The sequence below is a fragment of the Paracoccidioides lutzii genome, assembly GCF_000150705.2.
Source record: "Paracoccidioides lutzii Pb01 unplaced genomic scaffold supercont2.18, whole genome shotgun sequence".
Taxonomy (NCBI): Eukaryota; Fungi; Ascomycota; class Eurotiomycetes; order Onygenales; family Ajellomycetaceae; genus Paracoccidioides; species Paracoccidioides lutzii.
The window spans coordinates 201721-223886 of NW_015440964.1; the positions used below are offsets into that span (position 1 = coordinate 201721).

Sequence of the window (22166 nt, forward strand, 5' to 3'; positions counted from 1 at the left end):
TTTCTACAACATTTCCCCTTTAGCATTTTGATTTCGCCCTTTATACCCACCCATTTTGCACAGTTTGGGAGAAGCGATATAATGCCTCCCTTACAGCTGGAGGGAAATGACGACTATGAAGCTATTGCCCGGGCTGTTCAGCCGGTACCCCGCCATCGCTCCCACGACCCCGCCAGCAATGAGAAGAGAACAGATCCCTTCCAATTCGGCTCGCGCTATCTCGAAGAAGGCGACGATGTATTTGAGTTCAACGCATGGGATCACGTCGAAACTGACGCTGAGTACCGCGAGTATGCGGAGCTTCAATACCTGAAGCAAAAGGAGTCACCTGTCCCCGAAGACGCTCGCGAGAAATACAACGCCAACCCATCCAAATTCTGGAACTTATTTTACAAACACAATACGAGCAATTTCTTCAAGAATCGCAAATGGCTGCAGCAAGAATTCCCTATCCTGGCCGAAGTAACGCAAGCAGACGCGGGGCCCAAGGTTATCTTGGAGGTTGGCGCGGGTGCGGGTAACTCTGCTTTTCCGATCCTCGCAAGTAATAAGAATGAGCGGCTTAGGCTGCATGCGTGCGATTACTCTAAAAAAGCAGTTGAAGTTATGCGCAAGAGTGAATACTATGATGAGAAGTATATGCAAGCGGATGTATGGGATGTTTCGGTTGAGGTAGAGGGAGATTCATTTCCACCCGGACTTGGACCAGATTCTGTGGACGTGGTTGTGATGATTTTTATCTTTTCAGCACTATCGCCCAATGAGTGGGGACGTGCGGTGGAAAACATTTACCGAGTTCTGAAGCCTGGGGGAGATGTGCTTTTTAGAGATTATGGGAGGGGGGATCTCGCGCAGGTGCGATTTAAGAGCGGGCGGTGGATGGGCGAAAACTTTTACGTCAGGGGGGATGGAACGAGAGTCTATTTTTTCGAGAAAGATGAGCTGATCCGTATCTGGGGTCGATGGAGTCCTCAGAACGGAATTCCCGAAAATGGGAGGAGCATCGATGCACGTAGAACATGCTCATTTCCAGAAGCGCCACCAGACGATGCCGGATTTGAAATATTAGACCTTGGAGTTGACCGGCGACTAATCGTCAATCGGCAACGGAAACTGAAGATGTACAGATGCTGGATGCAAGGCCGTTTTCAGAAGAGGAAGGTCGAAATGCATAATTCCAGTGCTCCAGAACCTTCTACCCAAACAGTTGAACTCCCCAACTAAACGATACTTTCCACGACCATAACCTTCCAACGCCGATATCCCCTAGATATCCGTTATGGATATAGAGTCGCGATTTGGCAAACCTTGTACCACATGTCCTCACAATGCAAAATCCCAGCCTGGAAATCATCCAAACGATGATACGTGAGGCCTTTGGGAAAGACGTCCTGATTCTCCATAGTTTTTCCGCAATATGGAAAAATGCTTTCTCGGTTGCCATTAGGGCCGTCTAGATCGAACCCTATCATTGGGATTTTCTTTCCGGGAAGAGATCGACCAATAATAAGTTCCTCTTCCTTTCATCACCAACCCCAACCGATATCCGCTTGAATCCGAGAGGTCAGGTAAAAATGGTATATTCACCAATGCACAGCGCCTTATCTCATGCCTCATTGGAGTGGGGGACGTCGACAGCCCGTTGGTACAAAAATATAGAATATTGTGAACAGCCATAGAGAAGAATTAGATCTAGATGTATAGAAAGGATTGAACATGATGTACCCATTAGTGCAATTGACTTCCTTGCTGAGGGGTTTTCTGGGATTCAACGGGAGGATACATTCGTCTCCCCAACATTTCCATATAAACATGAGCCCTGGAAGCACAAACACGCTGATCTCCATTCCACTCTGCAAATTCTCTAGGGTCGCTGCCAACTACTTGGGGTGCTGATTGCTGTTGGGAGGGCTCGTCTCCGCGACGAACGGTAACGCTGGAATTGCAAGGTTTGAAACCCCCGCTCCCAAAACTGATTGACTGATAATGACATTTAGAAGATAATGCCAGGAACTCTAATATTGTCAACAAACAAACGTGACCGAATTAAGACCAGACCAGTTTGGGCGGCGATACACGACATGATGGTTAAACAACTCATTCATCTCTTTGGGGCGCAAAAATGCCTCTAAATCTGTTTCAGCTACGGCTCTGTGATACGATCTTTTAAAGCACTACTCCGATCTTCCGGTTTTAACATGGGAATTAAAACATCCTCTTGCTTTCATTTTTTCGTGGTATTGTCTAAGTCTGGCTGAATAGGGTCGGAACGAGAATTAACTACCGTCGTAGCCACAATATCAACCTCATCACTGCCCGGATTGGTCCCCAGTGAGACAAAATATCCGGAGGTATTGTTTGTTCGATAACGGCTCCCTCTCCTCCAGGACACTCCCAAGATCTATAAAATCCTTGGCTCGCATCATTGCGTGGAAGTACGTTGGAATAGACGTCTGTGTTTCAAGGTCAACATAAATTCCTAATGGGATGCAGCATTTCCCCGGGAGGGTACCTAGGAACCTATGAAGATGAAACATGGATAGTGGGATCGTCTCTAGTTACCCTGCTGGTTATGGAAAGGGTCCTGGCAAGCAATCGAACGGGGCATCTTTTACCACTCCTAATCAGATATTAAGACTTCCTGGTCGGAAAAATTGGAACAAGTCTAGGTAAATTTTCATTTTCATTTTCATTTTTTTTGGCCATATGAATGCTCAATTTCATGGGCAGCTTGCAGGTAGTATAGTATTATGACGTCTTGACCCTAACTCCGACTCCTGAGGTCGAGTCTGTTCAATGAGTGACCTGTGCACGGGTTGGGATTAATTATCTGCAGACCACTCTGTACGAGCAAACCGATGCATTTGTCGTCGCCATGCCACAGATGTTTTCTGTCAACTAGCAGGAATTCAATGCCAGTATCTCCGATAGTATGGGGGAAACGAAGAGATACGATTTCTATCATGAAATACATCTTGTTGTCCCACCGGGAGAATACAGAAGGGCACTACTTTGTCTGCTCCCATTTCAAGGTAACTAAGTTATTGAGAGCTCAAGTTTGTGTAAACTGATTCGATCTTTTCCAAAGTTGAAACTGTGACATGCCAGCTCGCAGCCCTCACATGTTTTGATCTGTTACCCACTAATTGCCACATGCATTCAAGGAACCAAGGTCAATCCGGATAGATGTGCCCATTTATTCCCCAAATACGTAGGTTTTTCGGGTATAATTCCTCTCTTCTAACCTGTTAGATAGTATGAAAATTAAGATAAGCTTTTGTCTCAGAGCCACGTACATACAGTAGTTTACTGGCAATCATGATAATAAAGTTCATTGTAAGGCATGTCCACTTCTACGAGGAGGAGATTTTCTGAGAAATATTTAACTATAGCCAATAATATACGGATTAAAGAACTATTTGTTAGTCCACCTCGACATTTTAGCGTTGGGCATAATGGGGTACATTAGCCGTCTCACACTCGAGAACCGCGGACATCCGCTGCCAACTACTTTAACTGCCGGTCCTATGGACGATCGGATCTTAATTCCTAATAAACAGTTGTTTACTGATAATCTTGGTTGCTTGCTGCTATATGATGTTGAGAAGGGGCACCACATCGAGGATGAAGATATGGCGATTGCAGTTGACCACAGAAGAACACCCCCAATGCCACTGATATTATCTGTTTCATACTTCATTTGGTTTTTTCTTCTCCTTCTTCTTCTTCTTTCTGTCCGGCTTGAATGGTTTGTTTAGCCTGGGGATATCTTTGTCCTTGTCAGGCCCCTGGCCTCCTTTTGAGTCCCGCTGCATATTTCCTAATCGCAGAATTCCAATTCCTAGCTTGTTCGCGATGACACAGCAATTCATCCATGATGACGCTGCTTCCTCTCAAGGTGAGGCTCGCAGGTCAAAGTCAGGGGTATTCCGTGTGCTTTCAAGCAATCTGTTCTTGTTTGGAGTTGTCTTGGTATGTGAAAGAGCTTCTACTCGGATTCAGAGCACATAGCTTAACGGCGCATGGGTTCACAGTTTTCCTCAATTGGTGGCCTTCTTTTTGGTTATGACCAGGGCGTCGTGTCTGGAGTACTCACTATGGAGTCTTTTGGAGCTTCGTTTCCCAGAGTTTATTCAGATAGCAGGTTCAAAGGGTGGTTTGTGTCGACGCTGCTATTGAGTACGTTCGGATGCCCGAGAGAGTAGTATCTTCGGTGGGCCAAGCCAGATTTTAGAGCATATAAACTGTTGTTCTAATAGCGTTGTTTAGCTGCCTGGCTAGGTTCTCTGGTTAATGGACCTTTTGCAGACTATGTTGGCAGAAGGCTGTCCATTATCGTGGCAGTCGCCATTTTCTCGATCGGCTCTGCTATCCAAGCGGGAGCGGTTAATCTGACAATGCTCTTCATGGGTAATGGGAAAACTATTTTTTTCCTCTCTTCTTCCAAGGACCAGTGTGGCACTGACAGGACTGCGCTCCTTCATTTAGGCCGTGCGATTGGTGGTTTTGCTGTTGGGCAATTGACTATGGTTGTTCCTCTGTACATTAGTGAGGTTTCGTTGCCGTCAATCAGGGGCACACTCATATTATTTCACCAACGTAAGTAGATTTAGTTTTTCACCATTTGCAGTCCTCCAGTTCAATTATCCCGAAGTTTCTGACCTTGCGTACAACAGTTTCGATTACGCTTGGTATTCTACTGAGCTATTGGATTGAATACGGTTCAAATTACATTGGAGGGTCACACTGCACCTCCAACATGACACACTCAGGAGGAACCTCTCATTCTCATACCTTCGACCCATATCATGATGTCGGCCCGAACGGTTGTGATGGTCAATCCGGTTTAGCTTGGCGGATTCCATTTGGCATACAAATACTCCCTGCCATTATTCTGGGGGTGGCGATGTTTTTCTTCCCTGATTCACCTAGATGGTCGCTTATGAAAGATATGGATGGGGATGCGCTTAATACGTTGTGCAGACTTCGACGGAAGTCCACCGACAATCCAGATCTAATGACTGAATATTTGGGAATAAAAGCATCTGTGATTCTTGAAAACGCATTTGCCAGAGAATACTACGGAGATTTGAGTGGGGTGAAGTTGCATGTGGCGCAGGTATGTGGATTCTGAGGGCTTGTGATATTGCTATACAACGTGGATTTAGCTAATATTGTGGCAGTACTTCTCCCTGTTTAGCACCCGGTCAAGATCTAAACGACTGGCAATTGGATGCTGCATGATGTATTTTCAGCAGTTTATGGGGTGCAATGGTCAGTTGGTAAAGGAATCTTTGCGTCATTGATGTATTTATTGTAGACAGCAACTGACTCTTGAAATTACAGCGATGATATACTACGCACCTGTGATCTTTGGCCAACTAGGCCTTAGTAAAAATACAGTTACAAATCCCCAGACATTGAAAACCCAATTAGAACAGGAAGATCCCATTCTAACCACCCGGTTTAACCCAGATTTCACTACTGGCTACCGGTGTTTATGGCATCGTTAACTGTCTCAGCACGCTTCCTGCCCTCTTCCTTATAGATCGAGTTGGCCGCAGGATCCTGCTCATGTACGGTGGAGCTGGAACCTGCATCTCACTTACCATCGTGGGTGCCATCATTGGTCATTACGGATCGACCCTCATTAACCACCAAGCAGCCGCATGGGCCGGTATGATTTTTGTTTACGTCTATGATATAAATTTTTCGTATTCGTTCGGTATGTAATCTATCTATCTAATTCTGTTTAATAGTGAATAGGGGTCGTGGAAATCCCGAGTTTAATTCATATCTCTCTTGTAGAGAGGTCTATGCTAAAATCGACAAAACTCCAGCGCCAATTGCGTGGGTTCTTCCCTCTGAAATCTTCAATTCTTCCATTCGTTCAAAGGCTGTTTCGATAACTATCTCTGTGACATGGATGTGCAATTTGTAAGGAGCCGCAAAAGAGAAAAACCCTTGGACTATTTCTAATTATATAGAGGCTAACGAATCCCGAACGTTTTAGTATAATTGGGCTTGTCGCCCCCAAGATGCTCGAATGCATAACCTGGGGAACATATATTTTCTTTGCGGCAAACTGTTTACTCGGCCTTCTCTTTGCCTTCTTCTTCATTCCTGAAACGAGAGGAAAGGTAGGTTTTCTTTTTGTTATTTTTTTTTTCTTTTTCTTTTTTACTTTCCCATTTCTTTCTTTTGCTCTGTTACAATTTATACCCATAAGTTACAAAGCAAGAGGCTCACCAGACACTCACTTTCTGTTAAAAGCAGACTCTAGAAGATATGGACCTCGTTTTTGGTGATACAGCCGCGCATGAAGAACAGCGGCGTATCATGCAGATCGAGGCAGAATTGCGGGGAACGCCACTAATGGCCATGGAGTTGGAAAAGTCCGAGTTCAAAAGGGACTTGGTGGTCACACAAGAGAGCCGAGGACGGTGAAGCGGGGTGAGCTTTGACAGCGTACGGTGTATTCTTGAGGGAATTAGCAGACTGGTGTTTGAAATGCATGCAATGTCTCAGAAGGAAGTGCATAAATGTCAAAGGATCCCGGATACTGTAACTATGGTTGGTGATGAGAATGCTTTTGCGAGGTGGTACACACGCACATTATGTTGGTTTAATAAGCTTAGAGGACGAGATGGAGGCAAATATTTTAAAAAAAAGAAGAAGAAAAAAATCCTCCCTTCCACATCGCTGCGGAGGCCACGTCGTGTCCAATCCAAAGGCTCCATTCCAGCGTTGGTACCATCAGCTCGGTGTGTCTCATATCTGGATATGGCTCCCGCTTCGAGTACTCTCTTCTTGACCAAGATTGCTCAGCTTGCTCAGACTATGACTAGCATGGAAATAATATGAGCGCAAGAGCTGCATTGAGGTGCCAAAGTTCTTGTTCTACCTGCCACCATATCCTTTATCCTCTTTTCCCCGTCCAGTGTGATTCTCCTCAGTTTTGCTGATGCTGCAATAGCTAGCTGCCTCCCTTGCATGCGGAGGACAGTGGTAATAATGGGTATTGATCTAGTCGTTTGGGTGATTCGCTGAGCTGCAGTTATTTCTATAGAAAAAACTGAAGGGAGAAGAATGGAAGAAAGGGGTAAAAGCAGGCATGAATTCGATGCACTGTATGTGTGTATGAACTGGTTTTCCTTAGGATTGAAAGAATTGGACTCCTATCTATCGGCGTTTAGGGGGGAGGAAAATTGGTTTGAATAGAAAGCTTTTGCACCACCCGATGTCTCTTGGACTTCATCCGCCCTGGGAGATATTTGGGAGGGCAACCCGAATCAGTGGATGCTGCACGCTGTAGGTGCCCATTCTCTACTCTGGCCATTCTCTTCTCTGGCCCGGAAAGACATTTGCGCACAGGCTACATGAAAAGGGACTTTGTGATTTTCATCCTTTTCAACTTCTATGGTATCATTTAGCTTTTCTATGTTTTTGTATAGTACAGCACGCGCCAAAAAAAAAAAAAAAAAGCCGACTGCAATATATGAACAGAACAGAACACGGAACGTGTAAACCTAGGTAGCCTTTTTCGCCCCCTTCTTCTGCTCTCAGTCCAGACATAACCCATCCATAGCTGTTTTAAGCCCATTCGGCAGGTAGGTACTATACCAGGATGTACCGGTAGATAAGTTGAAAGAACTTAGCTATGGAGGACGCTCGATGCAAATGCGCAGTGATGATATGCAAAGATTAACCATGGGCACATGCAGCAGGAAGACCATGCAAGCAAGGCATGCTGTGTCATATGTCACCAGCCGTCCTTCACAGGCGTGGTTTGTCCTGTACCTCGCAAACAGGCCGAACCAGCTGTTGTGGAAGGGGGCTTTGGCCTTATCTTCTTCCTTTCCTTTCCTTTCCTTCTATATATTTGATTTCTTTCCGTTTCCGTTTGTTGAACAAACGAATGAAGGGAAAGTTTTTTGTAACAGGCAAAAAGAAAGGTCGCGTTCCTCTCCTTCAACAAAGTCAAATCGTCAAAAAGCACACTTTTGGTTCGAGCGACCTGTTGAACCCGCTCGGCATCTCAACTCAAAAGGCCATATGCTACTTGGGTGCATCGGCTGTGAGATGCTAGCGGGTATATTGAGTTGAATCTGGCTTCCAAATTCTCTTCAGTGCGTTTCATTTTCGACCCTCCTACTATACGGACAAAGAGACGAAGAACGCAGATAAACCATACAAACAAGGGTATAGCTATCATCTACACCACCAAAGTCGGACACTCCCCCTCAGCCCTTACAAACGCCCCTGTAAATAGATCCTGCATAGCGCCATAATGAAACAGAATTCCGCCGAGCACAGCAACGTGCCAAATATTGTGGCTGCCTCCAAGGTAGTCGAAGAAGCCCGGATGCCAGCGCTCGGGGATTTGCGAGGCATACACCAATGCGCCAAGCAGGTACACGCCCAGAGATTTCAGTAAGGGTGCGTAGAAGTACAGAGACCATCCCAAACTCCTTGTCAGGCTCAGTTGGGCGATTGGAGCGAAGCCAGTGGCTGCTAGGGTTACGTAGAAGGCCACACGGGCCCAGGCCATGTCTGAACGGTTGAAGGTAGGGTGCCAGGGGAGAATGACACCGGCGATACCTAAAGTGGACGTTGTGACAATATAGATCCACCTGGAGACTGGTTCGCAATAAAACGCTGTGTATTCTGTCGTGACGATGGAGGCGGCAACGAGGAGCGATATTCCCGTATAATCGACGCAGGCGAATCTTTCCATGAGCGGTTGTGACGCGATGCCGTTCATTGTATGCCATAGCGTACTACAGACGAGGCATTTGCAGGCTGCGAGGAAGAAGATGCCGGCAATTGCGACATCGGTGGTTGTGCTGGCGGAGAAATTTGGGTTGGAGGGGTAGAAGTAGAATGCAATGGCTAGGACGATGATCAGGCCAATGAAGTGCGACCAGATGTTGAAAAGCTCATTGGAGAACGTGAAGACGGACGTTACGCATTCGATCTTGGACGTTGTGAAACGGTATCCCTGCAAGATGTGCGGGTTGACACGCCAAGGGTGTGGTAGGTCTGAGTAGTGAATTAGACGTTGTTCCTTGGCGAGTTGGATGGCACGTTCGATTTTCTTCTGTAGAGCTTCCCGTGCGTGCTCAATACTTTCATCCATGACTTCGCGCGCATGTGCTAGGCTTTCGTCCATTACTTCACGGGCGTGCGCAAGGCTAGGCTCTACTGCACGCCATCCGTCATCCAAAGTGCTATATAGACCCCGATCGCGCACTGACTGGGCAGCCAGCTCGAGCTCACCCAGGAAATTCTCCATCAGACGCATGCTGGCATGAGCTTTTTGCTCGAAGGTTTCCTTGGTTGCCAGGACCTCATTGTAACGATCCTCTAGAGTCTCTACCAGGATCTTCGCCCGTCGTTTTCCGCTTCCCATCAGTTCTCCCGAAGCATGGGAGCAGGAATCCCGAACAGAGAGTAGGGCGGCATACCCTCGTTTTAATCTTGCATCGATGTGTGTCATGTGCGATTGTCGATATTCCTCTAGCCATTGTAACCGGCGCTCCATTTCCGTGAGAAATAATTCGACCTGAAGAGTAAAACGAAAAGGAGTCGATATGAATCAATATATTTTGCTTACAACGGACTCTGTGACGTATAGAAACATATGATTCTAACTCACCCGCAAGAATATAGCATCTGCATCATAATCACACGATAATCGTCTAGCTGTATGAAAAGAATGTCTTCGCCGTGTGTTGCGCAGTAAATCGGCACGTTCATCGGGGACTGCAAGGCCGGACGCATTGGAGCTTTGTTTGGAGTCCACGTAAGACTCTAAGGTGACAGACGGGCCCGTACAGGGCATGGTGGTAGCCTTTGGACGAGCAGGAAACTCAACCAACAGGTCTCTTTTCCAATAAGATTGAATTAAAAAGGAAATCAAGGAGATATTGGTTTTTGTTGAGTTGGCTGGCGGGGCCAATGGGGCTATAAACTGTGCGCCGTGCCGGCGAAAAGGGGCCGAGGCAAGCGAGAATGTTATGGCAGCAGTCTCATATATATATAAAAAAAAAAAAAAGGTAGGATACAAGAAGTTAGAATAATTGACATAGGAGGAGCATGTAAGAGAGGGAAATGAGAGGAATTCTAGGCGGACTCGGATAGGTGGCGCGGACGGCGGGAGAAATATGGAATGGTGGCCTGTGGTTGGCGGATACCCAGGTAGTTAGCGGTTAGGCGGCGATCGCGATACCCGGGAAAAACAATGTAAATAGGGACGACGGGTTTAAAGACGAGATCGTGGGGTAAGAAGCAAAGAAAGAGATAGCGTCAGACTGATAAGAAAGGGAAAAATATCGAGAAAGGGGCCCAGGGGAGAGGGGAAAGGGGAAGAAAGAAATAATATAATAATATAATAATATTAACAGATAATCAATCAGCGGGAGAGGAAGATACAAGGAAGATACAACGGAAGAAGAAGAAACAATAAGGGATGAGAGAACTACGTTTTACGGTTTAGGCTTTAGCCCTTGCTACCAAGGTATGCAGCACCGATGTTTTAGTTATTCTTTAGTTAAGATTTAGCTGATACTTAGTTAAGCATTGGGCGGTTGCTAGGGAGCATGGCAGTGCTCTGCCACTGCACACGCCCCACACCCCACCCCACAATCATTCCAGGCTGGTAACAAGACCATACATACCTATTTATCTGCTCTCTTCAGCCAACTGCCTGCATCACAGTTACAATATGCTCTTAATACTTTCTCCTCTACTCCCCTGCTAACTGCATTCTTCCTAATATGCTCCCCCTTCCAGCAAAACTGGCAAAAGGCCCTGCTGGACCGTCTTTTTTTTCCCTGCTGTTTCATGCCATCATTCATCTTCACATATCTTCACATGGGCTCCTCCCCCTTGCACTCGTACTCGTCCATGTTCCTTCAGGCCTTGACACATGCATCCAAAACTGCCATTAGAGAGTCCATCAAACCGTCTGGCAAACTGATGGTATATGGAAAAGCTTCTTGCAGCCCCACCCAAGCGGGGGCAGACATCTTTCAACAATAATCACTATTTAACTACGATACACGTGGATGGCTGTTACGACAACAGCTGGAACGCCAAACAACCCTTCCAGTTATTCCTGTTCTGTCGGCATTCTGATTTATACACCTCCTGATCTTCATCTTTGATTGATATGATCGTAAGATTATTGCGTTTACCAAATATTTTAGCTGCTCTTGATAGATGTGCTCATACATGCATCCTGCCATCTCTGGCTTTGGCGGTGGTGTGGCATTGCGGATCAGGCCACAACTGATCCACGGATCTGATTTCCATTTATCGAGAAGGTTTTTTCTTTATCGAGAAATCAAATTCGTTCCCCTCCTCTCAGGGAGAAATTCAATTTTATAGCGGGATTACGGATATCCATGGCGAATTGTGACCGGTCAAGCATGGGATTGACCATTAATTAGCCCAGGGTATATTAGGGATCAACCTCTCATTATCTGTATCCCGGGAAATCATCCATGCCCGCCGAACCAGCTCACTGAACGGAAGTTAATGCCATTATATTAGTGCTTTTATTCCGCTCGTTGTCAGTTAATATCATGGCACTGGTTGAACAACCCCGATTGGGGATTCTCTTTACATCAGGGACGGACATATATCTGGAGGTATTGCTGCTTTTCAGAACCACCGATGTCTAGTTATATCGGATCAAAAATATTATGTTCCTTCGATCAACTGATGAAGCTTGTTTAATCCCTTCCAACTAACTGGACGGACTGTATGGTTCTGGAGTAAGGGTTCCTCGGGCGAGAATAAACTATAGTTACTCGGCTCTTCTTGTTGCCCTGATTTTCGCACTCCGAGAACAAGCCTCTCTCCCGAAGGTAACAACTTGTTCTTGGATTTTACCTTGCTGTATGCACTAATCAAAGTACTAATTTCGCGAGCATAAAATCACCGTCAAGGTAATGTAATGTTTATCTGAGATTCTGGGCGAAGCTGCCAGTAAGTCATCAAGTAGTAGTGAATTTTTTCCTTTGAAGCTTTAAGACCTTTATAGGGCCACTGGACGAGCACTGTTAGTTATATTAACTCGGCAAGACTTTTCGTTTACAAGCGAACGAAAACTTGGTCACCTTTTTGGAATACTATTTTCAACGCTTCCATGGTTGCTCCTTTGGGCTCCCTCTCGCAGGCAAATAGGCTTTTAACAATAGTAGATGGCCGTTCAACCTCAAGCGTAGGCAGGGAGAAAATCGCTGATAGAGAGGGGAGTTGTCACTTCTCACAGATGTTGAAAACCTCTGCCTCTTCGTTGTTGCTGAAGAAATGAAGAGTGAGGATGCCACAGGAATTGTGTGCGTCTTTAGGATGTTTATGTCCACATATGCTGAAAATTTTGTTGTACGAGCCTCTATGCATGTAATCCTCTATAGACGACTTGTAAATGAATAAATGAAAAAGAGGTCTAGAATACAGTGGTTCCAACCGTGGAGTTGATAGACGGTTGCCAAGAAATGTTCCCCCAGCTAACACCGTCTTTAATTCATTCAAGCTTCAACGTTGGTCAACTCTTGCGACAGGTTAACGCTCCGAACATTTCGCGGACAAAGGTCCTTTGTGCGGCCACAACCACAACCCACAACTTCTTCATACCACCTTCGAATACTCTGTAGCTTGTTGAATACATCCTTATACACCTTACAAGATGCCTGTCGACGACATCGTCATTAATCCCTCCCTACTACCAGTCTTTCAGACAAGCGCAGAAACCCTATCGCAATGCGAAAATCTGCTCGCCATGATTGACCCTAGAAGCCTTGACTCTCCACCATCGCAAGACTTTATCTTATCGGTATCAAAACAGCAAAAGCTGGTCTTTTCTCTTTTATCACAACTGCGAGGACTGAATCGTGACGCCATTCTCAACGTCAGGGCCACAAAACAGAAGACTGCGGAGGCGCGACAGGAGATCGATAGGCTTCACCTACACCTGCAGAATCTATACTATGAACAGAGGCATTTGAATGGAGAGATTGCGGCGTGTGAATCTTATGAGTGCGAATTTCCCCTATGTTCTCCTGTTTTCTTCCCCCCCAACCCATATCTTCTACATGGCACTATCGTTCTACGTTCTAATACAATGTTTACTTTCTGATACTAATATGCCAAAATTTACAGTCACAAGTATCTCTCTCTTCCCCTGATATCCGTCGAGGAATTTGTAGCCATTCATCCCGAATTGTCCGAAGCCGACCCTAACGAGCTCATGATTGCGCGCATAAACCACGAGCACGCGGAACGAGAGAAATTAGAGCAGGCCAGACAAGAGCTTCTGAAGCGGAAACAAGCCTTGATCGCGGAAAACAAGAAACGAAAAGATGACTTGGCCAATTTAGATCAAGATCTGGAGAGGTTTATCGATGTGAGTTATTTTTCTCCTACCTAACCTTCGGGGCCGTTTCATGCTATTTTCTCCGATATACGAAAGCGGGATTTCCATGTCTCCCAAGGTCCCATACATGAACTAACTGTACCATCACCAAACAGGCTGCGAAACCAATCCAGAAGATTTTTGAGAAGGAATATTGAGGATTTGTGGCTAACTCATCTGATATCTAGCATTTTCGGGCGTTGCTGGTTTAGGCGGTTTTGTTCTTCGTACTGATGTACAGGAGTTGTTAGCATTTAAAAAAAAAAAAAAAAAAAAAAAAAAAAAAAAACCCTTATGATACCCTTTACGAAGAGATATCTACTCCACTATAGGATAACTAGGGTCGATTTCACCATCCTTTGATATTATGTCTCCAAAGAAATATATATATATACACTACCGAGCTGATGGGCTGCAGCCTGTAGGGCTGAAAAAGCGCTCTATATATGTATGTTTCTCAGTAAAACACTTCAGTTAAAAGCCATCATTTACGATACCTAGCCACTGGAAATGAGACTCTCAGGAGCCTCAAGGTAATTATCAGCATTGAATATCTTACTTCATAAAAGGAGGGGTTGCACACAATACTGTTTCGTAAATCTGTCTGCTATGGGGCACAACCAGCCAATCGCAAACCACAAAAGTTCAAGCCACTTCAACTCGGCAACTCCGCAACCCCAATTGATCGACGCGCCAACTCACAAGACTATCAAGCAGCCCGCTTCCGCTCAGTTTGTGCGGACCATGAGCTGACAATGCGGAATAAAAATGGTGGCAAGATGGGGACTTCCTCTGTCAGTCCCCATACAAATCCTACGCAAATATCCGATAAACCAACCATGACGGCCGCCAGCGCAAAGCGGAGCCTTCCTGCTGAGAAACCAGAGGACATTCGCACTAGGACATTGGTGATATCCTCATTCTGGGCAGTTATAATATTTTTGGGGCTTCCGATGTGGTGGAAGACTACATCTATCTACAGGGCACGATTACCATTGGAAGAAATGAAGGATTGGGCAGATGGCAAGGTAGGTTTCGAACAATTCCTCCCCGTGCTGTCTGTTGAGACACATCTGGACATTCTGGAGACATGAGCTGATATTTCCCACGTAATAGGTGTGCCGCCCTGTTTTTCCTTTGCAGATTCTCGTTTATGCCCCGTCAATGAGTACGCCTGATGCCGAACAACTTATTCGCACTACCCAACATACTCTGGATGATTTGAATGATTTCTCCGCCCATCACCTCCGGCTCCGCCTAGTAGAGACATCACAGAGCTCAGGAGAGGGGGCAGAAACCGCGCCAATAGTGGATGCAGACGCTGAAGAGAAAGAAAATGCGGCCCTGAATGTCAAGTTAATGCCAAAGGAGGATTTGGCAGCACTCAGCTCAGAACTGCATCCATATTCCGAGAGGCTAGACATCTTTTATCCGGTTAACCAAGCCCCGTCTACTTCGGCACTCAATTCGCTTCTCGCTACGTTTATCGCCTCAGAAGTTCAGAAACTGTTCAATGAGGAGAAGGCAACAATCGCGTATATCTTATCGTCGAGCAATACGCTTAGCCCCTCGCTTCAATCTTCAACAGGCGGACAGACGCCTCCAGTGAATAACAGAGAGCAAGGAGTGGCTCTCATTAAATCAGTGGCTCCACAACTGGCAGAGTCAATTGCTCGTCGAACCACCCGTTCTTTTAAATATGCTGAAACGTATCATCTAAGCTTCTCGCTTTTCACCCCGGGACCCTACCCGTCTTCATGGGACGTCGAACCAGCGCTGCAGGAATACCTTGTTCCGCTACTGAAAACGTTTGCACCCATCAGCAACTTCTCCATCGACACACAGGTGCAGGTATATGCCAACTTCGCCCCGACCGCAACACAGCCAGAATACGACGAATCACAAAACGCCTGGACCTTACACAAGAAAGATCTCAGTTCCTTTATCAATGCTGCAGAATGGCCTCTCAGCCCTAGTATCGGCAAAGGCCCCACGATAAATTTCATCCTCTACGTCCCGTCAGCAAGCCAATCTCCCCTCGTCATTAAAGAGAACCGTGCCACCAGCTGGCTCATCCCTCAGTGGGGCGGGATCGTAATCCTCAACCCTCCCCTTGATACCTCATTAGTCCCCAGATCCAACCCACCCCATCTCGCCAAAGACTCCCTTCGTTCTCCGCTCTCCACATTCTCTCATCAACTCCTCACACTCCTAGGCACACCATCCTCCCCCGCCTCCCTACCCCTGCGTCTCCAAACCCTAGGACGCATACACACAGCCTCCCTCCTCCTCTCCGCATCCTCAACCATGGGTTCCCTATCCCACCTCACCCGCTCTCTCGCCTCCATACCCATCCCACTGAACGTGGCCAACTCCGTCTCGACCACCCTTTCGCATCTCTCTGCTACATGCGAGCTCTTGCGTGAAGGCCGATTCAGGCAGGCGTTGGCGACCGCGCGTGTTGCGGAGAACGAGGCGGAGCGCAGCTTTTTCGATAAGAGCATGGTTGGCCTTGTGTATTTTCCGGATGAGCATAAGGTTGCTGTGTATCTGCCGCTGCTGGGGCCGATAGGGGTGCCGCTGGTCATGGGGTTGGTGAAGGAGGTGAGGAGGTTCGTTCTGGCAATGAAGCAAAGGAGGGTTGCGTAGATATATATATATATATATGTATATTTGTTACGTTCTCTGATTTTTTGAGCCCGGATCTGCGGTGTAACTATTTCTATTATTTGTTTTCGGTAGATGGCTGCTTTATCGTCGTTGAGCTCTGATATCCAACCAATGCAACTTGCCACTTTGTTTTTGAAATATCCAAAATAGATTAGATATCATTTCTCTATTCTTTAATTATCTCTCTTTGAATCATCTGACCATCAAAAATTTCCTTCCCTGATCACCGATTCTAGCAACCTTGGAACAGCTCGCCATCCAACCAACCCTACATTAATTCTCATTCTCTCACACAATCATCTTCTCTGGATTTCATACCATATCTCAGAATTAGCAACGCGTGGTTAGTTCTTCCGCGCTGGAATTAAGCCTTATTGGCTGGTGCCTGAATCACAAACCTTCCAAGGTTCATTGACACCAGGATACACGGTGTCTGGCTCCCCTTTCTTTCGCTTTCGCTCTCACTCTCTGCTCATTTCCAGCCCACGATGGTGGCCCAGTTCCTCTTTGGCGCTTGGGCGTCCCTAAAGCCTGGGTCATCCTTTGTTTAGTCCAACACACACTCAGGCATAATATCAACAAGAGATATTTTGAAAGAACGCCTAGGTTGGGTCCGTATCATAACGATACATCTAACAAAGAAAGCTATTTGGCGACTTTGGTTTCTTTGAGCTTCTGATGCTGGGGTGTGAGTATGGCCTTTGAGATATCAGAGCTTGGCTGGTGTATGTATTTGTACATTTTTACGCAAGTAGATAGTGCGGTCCCTTCCACTCCCGCGGGACAAGCTTCATGCGCGCATATATTGATTGGTATCGCTTAGTGCCAGTAATGTAGAGCCAATTGCATTGATGTAACTCGAAACGCGTAGGTATATATATAGTACGGGCGGCAAATGATGTTCGAGTTCGTACTTACTTGAAACAATATATTTCACATTCGAAGGATGGATTTTGCCCAGAAAATTGTACACAGGGTATGATAGATCATTTTATAGAGGCTGCTCAAGCTTGGTAGCCCGTAGGTGGTTTGAAATGTTGGATTAGTAGGTAGGTCGGTCTGAGAAGTCAATATCTGACAATGGGGAAATGAGAATAAAAGAACCGAGCTGCAGGGAAATAACTAATATGCTGTTTTTGTTGTGAGGGCGACGGACTGCATGAGAACCTTGGAGTGGGGTAATAAAAAGAAGTTCATTGAATGAGGAGATAAAAGAAAGTGGGACAACAAGCAAAGAAAGAAGACGACAAAGAAAAACTTTATAAGTATATCGTAAATAACCGACGGTCAAGGCAAAAGAGTCGGTTGATATCAAAATGCGCCCAGGAATAGGCCGATGAGTATGACCTTAGCTATCTAGCTGCCAACCTAGCTAGGTAGTAATAGATCGAAGAGATTAGACCAAAGCATTAACAGCATAACAAAAGAAAGCGAGCATGGCAAAATAGCCCAAATTTAGTAAACATAATAGTAATGAAGAAATAAGCCAGATTGAAACCCCCGCGGTATTTACGTGAACAAAAATTAAGAATAGATTATAAACCAAAAAGCCAATATGCCCCCCAGACACCAGCCGCCGTACTCCAGAAGCCAACCTGCAAACCGAAAAAAAAAAAACCGTTATTCTATAACGTTTCGACCTTGGGAGATTTTAGATGTAAAACACCTAAAACTTGTCGACTACCGAAACTGAGGCAGAGGTGGCGTTTTTGTGACAGAGAAATATGGGCTGCCACCTTTGCTCTGAAATCCAACCCTTTCCATCATTTCAGAGAATGTGGTTTGCGGTCGACCATTTGCAACACTCGGGCAGACCCAGATTCCACTGTGACTCAAATGTGCCGGGCTGAAAACTTTTATGCTTTCCGCGCTTGGCTCACATCCAACACCACCACCACTAAAGCCTCCTCCTCCTCCTTTATTCGGAGGAGGCATGGTTGCAATATCTTCCGCTGTAGGCAGCGATCCAAAGAAACTTCTCACCGGGGCGCTGGTCCGTTGAAATGTCGATCTGCGATGCTCCTCGTAGTCAAGTTCTCCTTGCCGACGGAGGAAATCTGTGCGGATTGAGTCGTGGGCTGCAAAAGGGATTGGGTCAGAGATCGAGACTTCACCCTTGTCGAAGGATTCGCGGAAATAGCCGAATCTTTGAATGAGCGATGATGCAGAGCGTGTTTCCTGCCGATGTCTATAGAAGAAAATCGCAATCATGGCGATTAGGATGCCAGCAACGAGGCCGGGAACTAAGCCAACGGCAATTGCGCGCCCGGGGTACTTTGGTTCATTGGATATTGACGAAGGATGTGCTTCGTTCATATTAGGGAAAGCTTTGGGTGGGGAGGTGGGTTTGAGCGTTGGAAGATATGAACTACGAAGGATAATATACGATGCTTGGGTAGTCGACGTGGAATTGGTAGCGGTAGTAGATGACGCAGGAGTAGCGGAGTGGGAAGCTGTTCCTGATTGCGTCAATGTAGGCGATGGAGGGGCAGGCTGCGAGGTGGTGGTGGTCACTGGAAACGGTGGAAATGCCAGCTCCGGATAGATCACCTGGCAATAGAACTCTCCTAGTCTGTCCGAAAGACATCGAGTGCCAGGAGGGCAGCATTTGCCGCCACACTTCCAGGGCTCGCCGTTGAGGGTGGTGGTTTTAGCAGGAGAGTTTGGGTTCAGTTTGGGGTCGGGTGTTTGGGTATAGCATGGTTTTTGGCTCATTTGATAACACGATTGTCCTAGGGGGCAGCATATCATCGAGGTAGAGTTGTTCAGAGTAATGCATAAAGTGCCCTCAGGACAACAGAAGTTGGATGGAGCTTTCGGGTCTTCACATGGCGAATGGCCTTTGGAACACAATCCATTGCCACGTCGTAAACCCCCTAGGGCTACCGTCAAGGGCACTGCGGACAACGGCGCCTGTAATGACAAAATCGTAATTAAGAGGAGGACCGGACTCCTCAGAATCGTCATGTTGACGTATCAGGATGGGTTAACTTGCTCGAATAAACATCAGAGTCCGTACAAACGGCGAAGGGAAGGGACACGATCAACGCTGATAACTCATGAACAACAGAAACAGAGAAGGCTGAGGAGAAGAAGGAGAAGAAGAAAAAGAGAAATAGTAAGAGAGCAAAGTATACTGGATTGGATGGCAAGAAACAAACAGGACGAAGCTTAAACCTCCAAACGAAACATCGCCCGCCGCGCCTTTTTGTATAAAGAAACGAGAAGAGCAAGAAGGTCTCGAGACGGAGACATAATGCGGAGAAACCTTGGAAAGGGAAGAGGAGACCCTTTGTGAAACGCATAAACACCGGCCTGGACTATTTATGACAGACAGAACGCCACAGGAAAACCCCGCGACACAGGTTCCGTTGAAGAAAAGATGACGGCATGGACGTGAGCGGGGCCAATGTCTAGGCCAGGGACGGAAGGGAGGGAAGCTAACCCCTGGACCCAACCTGACGAAACACTCTGGAGCCAGCGAACCGCCCACCCAGGGTAAGGACTGAGACCTGGCGAGTCCATCCTCAATCCATCCTCAATCCATCCTGCAGCGCCAAAGACAGATCGCAACGGGCCCTCATAGCCCAAGGACCAGGATTGTCGGGCGTGTCAAAACCAACGCTGAAGCAACGGGTTGGATGTTGGGGTGGCTGAAACGGCGAATCGAGCGATTTTGGCTGCCCAGCGGGGTGATCAGTCGGGTGAGATCGACAGTAGTCATTGGTTCGATTCAGCATCCTTACCTCATCATGTTTTAGCTAGTTAGTTAACTGGCTATGGTTAGTTTTCCTGCAGTTAACATCCAAAACAAGCACAAGACGTCCCCTCGCTCTGATTGGGCGGGGGCGGGGGGGTGACGCGGTAGGTGAAGGGAAAAGGTGTTGTTTTGCAACACAAGGGCCAAGTTTTTCGCATTTTCCTTGCAGGTGGTAGTAGTAGTAGTAGTAGTAGTAGTAGTAGTTAACTACCTCATTGCCGACCGCCAACTCCTCCACCACTCCAACCAGACAAGGCGAGGGGAGGTCACCACTAAATGTAACATGCTGGCAAGAATATCATGGGGAGGATAATCTCAAAACTAACCAAAGGTTGGAGGTGGCACGTGAAGAACAGTCGGCTCGGGGCCGCGACGGTGGGTTGATTCGAGAGTTGCAGCAACCAACTTAAAAAGAGTTCAAGTCACCAGTTAAGTTAGTTAGTTAGTTAACTAACTAATTGACAGAGTTAGGTAAGCCACCAGTCACCAGTCATCGAGCGGATCAGCTGTTGAGGCTGTGATTGGCTGCGCGGCACCCTGGGGCGCTATGCCTGAAACACACTGGTGTCTTGGCACCGAAGAAATATTTCCATCGCAGACTCGGACTCGGAATCCCCGTGACCGCGAGGGACAACCAGCCCCAGCAACCGAACATCTCTTTTGACGTTTGGGATTGAGACGGCTGAGGTTGAGATTGGTATTGGCGGATAAAGGTTGGCTGGTTGAATCCGGTTTACCACGTCGTCCTACGCTCCCTTCCCAATCAACCCGGCGATGGTTCGAGACTGAAATCCTAATTCTTTTTTTTTCTCCGTTCATGATATTACAACGCTCGCTCCGGCCGCAGTCCGGTCTGCGCGCCGTCTCCTCCTCCTTGGTGTGCTTCCCTCCGTCTCCAAATTCGTGCCACATATGTTGTTGTATTGCTAATAATGCTGGTCCTGCCCCTGTAGCCCTTCCTCCGAACACACCCTCAGAGTCGATCAACACACTATGTACCTCAATTAGGGCACGATAGCGCCTTCAAGAAACATGGAATCCCCGATCTCCTCTCGCCGCAGGGTTTTGATCTATCATGGACTCAATACCAGGGTTTCCTGATCAACAAACTGAATCTTTTAACAGCAGGTATTTCAGTTTTTGTCCAATGGCCAGTGAGGAAGCTGGATAAGAGGGAAGAATGATATATATATATAGAAAGAAATAAATAAATAAATAAAGAAGAAGAAAAAGAAAGAAAACCCTCAATTGCCGATTTCTGGGTCTGATGTGTGTTGTGCTTAGGGACTCCTGATGAATCTGCAACCCCCGGTACACTGCTAGTCAAATATGCCCGCGATGCCAGCATGGCGTCTGTTTTCAACTACGCCTCCATGGCCCACAACAACCACTTTTTCTTCAATTGTCTTGTCAGTGAACCCACCTGTGCCTCGAAATAATGGCAATCGCTACCCGGTCTAACCAAATTACCATTATCGTAAATAGGCCCCCCAACAAGTCCCCATCCCCGAACACATCTCCAATGCCATCAACGATTCCTGCTCGTCCGTCGAGTCGCTCAAGGCAGAATTCCTCGCCACCGCCAACGCCATGTTTGGTCCCGGCTTCGTCTGGCTGGTTAAAGTGAAGGATACCGGCCAGTTTAAGATACTCTCCACCTACATTGCCGGCTCTCCGTATGCTGATGCCCACTACCGCCGCCAGCCCGTCGACATGGCAACCCAGACCACCGGCATCACCGGAGGAGAGAACCTGCAGCAGATCAGAAGACTCGCCCCAACTAATCGAGTAGGCTCAATGGGTGCCTATTCTCCTCAGAAGAAAGTTATGGCACCCGGCGCCATTGACGTTCATCCGATTCTGTGCGTGAACACTTGGGAACATGTATGGCTTCCCGACTGGGGTGTTGGAGGCAAGCCACAATTCCTGGAGGCATGGTGGAATAGGGTTAACTGGGACGAGGTGGCGCACAATGATTCCAAATGTGGGTCATTTTCGACACGCGCTACCTCTGCGAGATCTTCTTTCAGGAAAAGATCGAGGATCTGATTGATATTTCAGGCAAACATAGAAAAAATAAAAAGAGGAAAAAGGACGGGGACGATTGGATTCTATCGTTCTGTGTTTCTGTATGTCTGTCTATTCTGTATTATATATATATATTCATCTATTTTTCTTTTCCTTTGCATTTACATATACACCCAGCATGTCATCTATGCTATTAGAGGTAGGGAAATATAGACGGGTATCAATCAATGTCTCTTCCCCTTTATGGCCAGTAAACCGCGATGCATGCATCTCTCTGCATATCAT

General features: G+C 46.7%; 7 protein-coding genes across 7 annotated transcripts; 5 read left to right on the forward strand and 2 right to left on the reverse strand.

Moving 5' to 3' along the window:
* Positions 1 to 81: 81 nt before the first annotated feature.
* Positions 82 to 1224, forward strand: PAAG_06356 (hypothetical protein; the record flags this gene model as incomplete). The annotated part of the gene is made up of 1 exon (XM_002791571.1): positions 82 to 1224. One exon carries the CDS (start codon positions 82 to 84, stop codon positions 1222 to 1224), a length of 1143 nt encoding a protein of 380 aa, XP_002791617.1.
* Positions 1225 to 3855: 2631 nt separating this feature from the next.
* On the forward strand, positions 3856 to 6447 carry PAAG_06357 (MFS sugar transporter; the record flags this gene model as incomplete). The annotated part of the gene is made up of 11 exons (XM_015845868.1): positions 3856 to 3972; positions 4035 to 4179; positions 4270 to 4410; positions 4489 to 4599; positions 4677 to 5119; positions 5184 to 5274; positions 5347 to 5402; positions 5476 to 5725; positions 5841 to 5937; positions 6014 to 6140; positions 6277 to 6447. 11 exons carry the CDS (start codon positions 3856 to 3858, stop codon positions 6445 to 6447), a joined length of 1749 nt encoding a protein of 582 aa, XP_015700094.1.
* Positions 6448 to 8215: 1768 nt separating this feature from the next.
* PAAG_06358 (adiponectin receptor protein) lies at positions 8216 to 9844 on the reverse strand (the record flags this gene model as incomplete). Its single annotated transcript, XM_002791573.1, has 2 exons — positions 8216 to 9565; positions 9659 to 9844. 2 exons carry the CDS (start codon positions 9842 to 9844, stop codon positions 8216 to 8218), a joined length of 1536 nt encoding a protein of 511 aa, XP_002791619.1.
* A 2853-nt stretch (positions 9845 to 12697) lies between these two features.
* Positions 12698 to 13581, forward strand: PAAG_12206 (hypothetical protein; the record flags this gene model as incomplete). The annotated part of the gene is made up of 3 exons (XM_015847725.1): positions 12698 to 13047; positions 13171 to 13414; positions 13540 to 13581. 3 exons carry the CDS (start codon positions 12698 to 12700, stop codon positions 13579 to 13581), a joined length of 636 nt encoding a protein of 211 aa, XP_015702637.1.
* Positions 13582 to 14178: 597 nt separating this feature from the next.
* PAAG_12207 (hypothetical protein) lies at positions 14179 to 16072 on the forward strand (the record flags this gene model as incomplete). The annotated part of the gene is made up of 2 exons (XM_015847726.1): positions 14179 to 14451; positions 14540 to 16072. The coding sequence occupies 2 exons, from the start codon at positions 14179 to 14181 to the stop codon at positions 16070 to 16072; spliced, it is 1806 nt and encodes a 601-aa protein (XP_015702638.1).
* Positions 16073 to 17773: 1701 nt separating this feature from the next.
* PAAG_06361 (hypothetical protein) lies at positions 17774 to 19060 on the reverse strand (the record flags this gene model as incomplete). Its single annotated transcript, XM_002791576.2, has 1 exon — positions 17774 to 19060. One exon carries the CDS (start codon positions 19058 to 19060, stop codon positions 17774 to 17776), a length of 1287 nt encoding a protein of 428 aa, XP_002791622.1.
* A 1610-nt stretch (positions 19061 to 20670) lies between these two features.
* Positions 20671 to 21902, forward strand: PAAG_06363 (superoxide dismutase; the record flags this gene model as incomplete). Its single annotated transcript, XM_015845869.1, has 4 exons — positions 20671 to 20730; positions 20807 to 20981; positions 21138 to 21262; positions 21339 to 21902. The coding sequence occupies 4 exons, from the start codon at positions 20671 to 20673 to the stop codon at positions 21900 to 21902; spliced, it is 924 nt and encodes a 307-aa protein (XP_015700095.1).
* Positions 21903 to 22166: the final 264 nt, after the last annotated feature.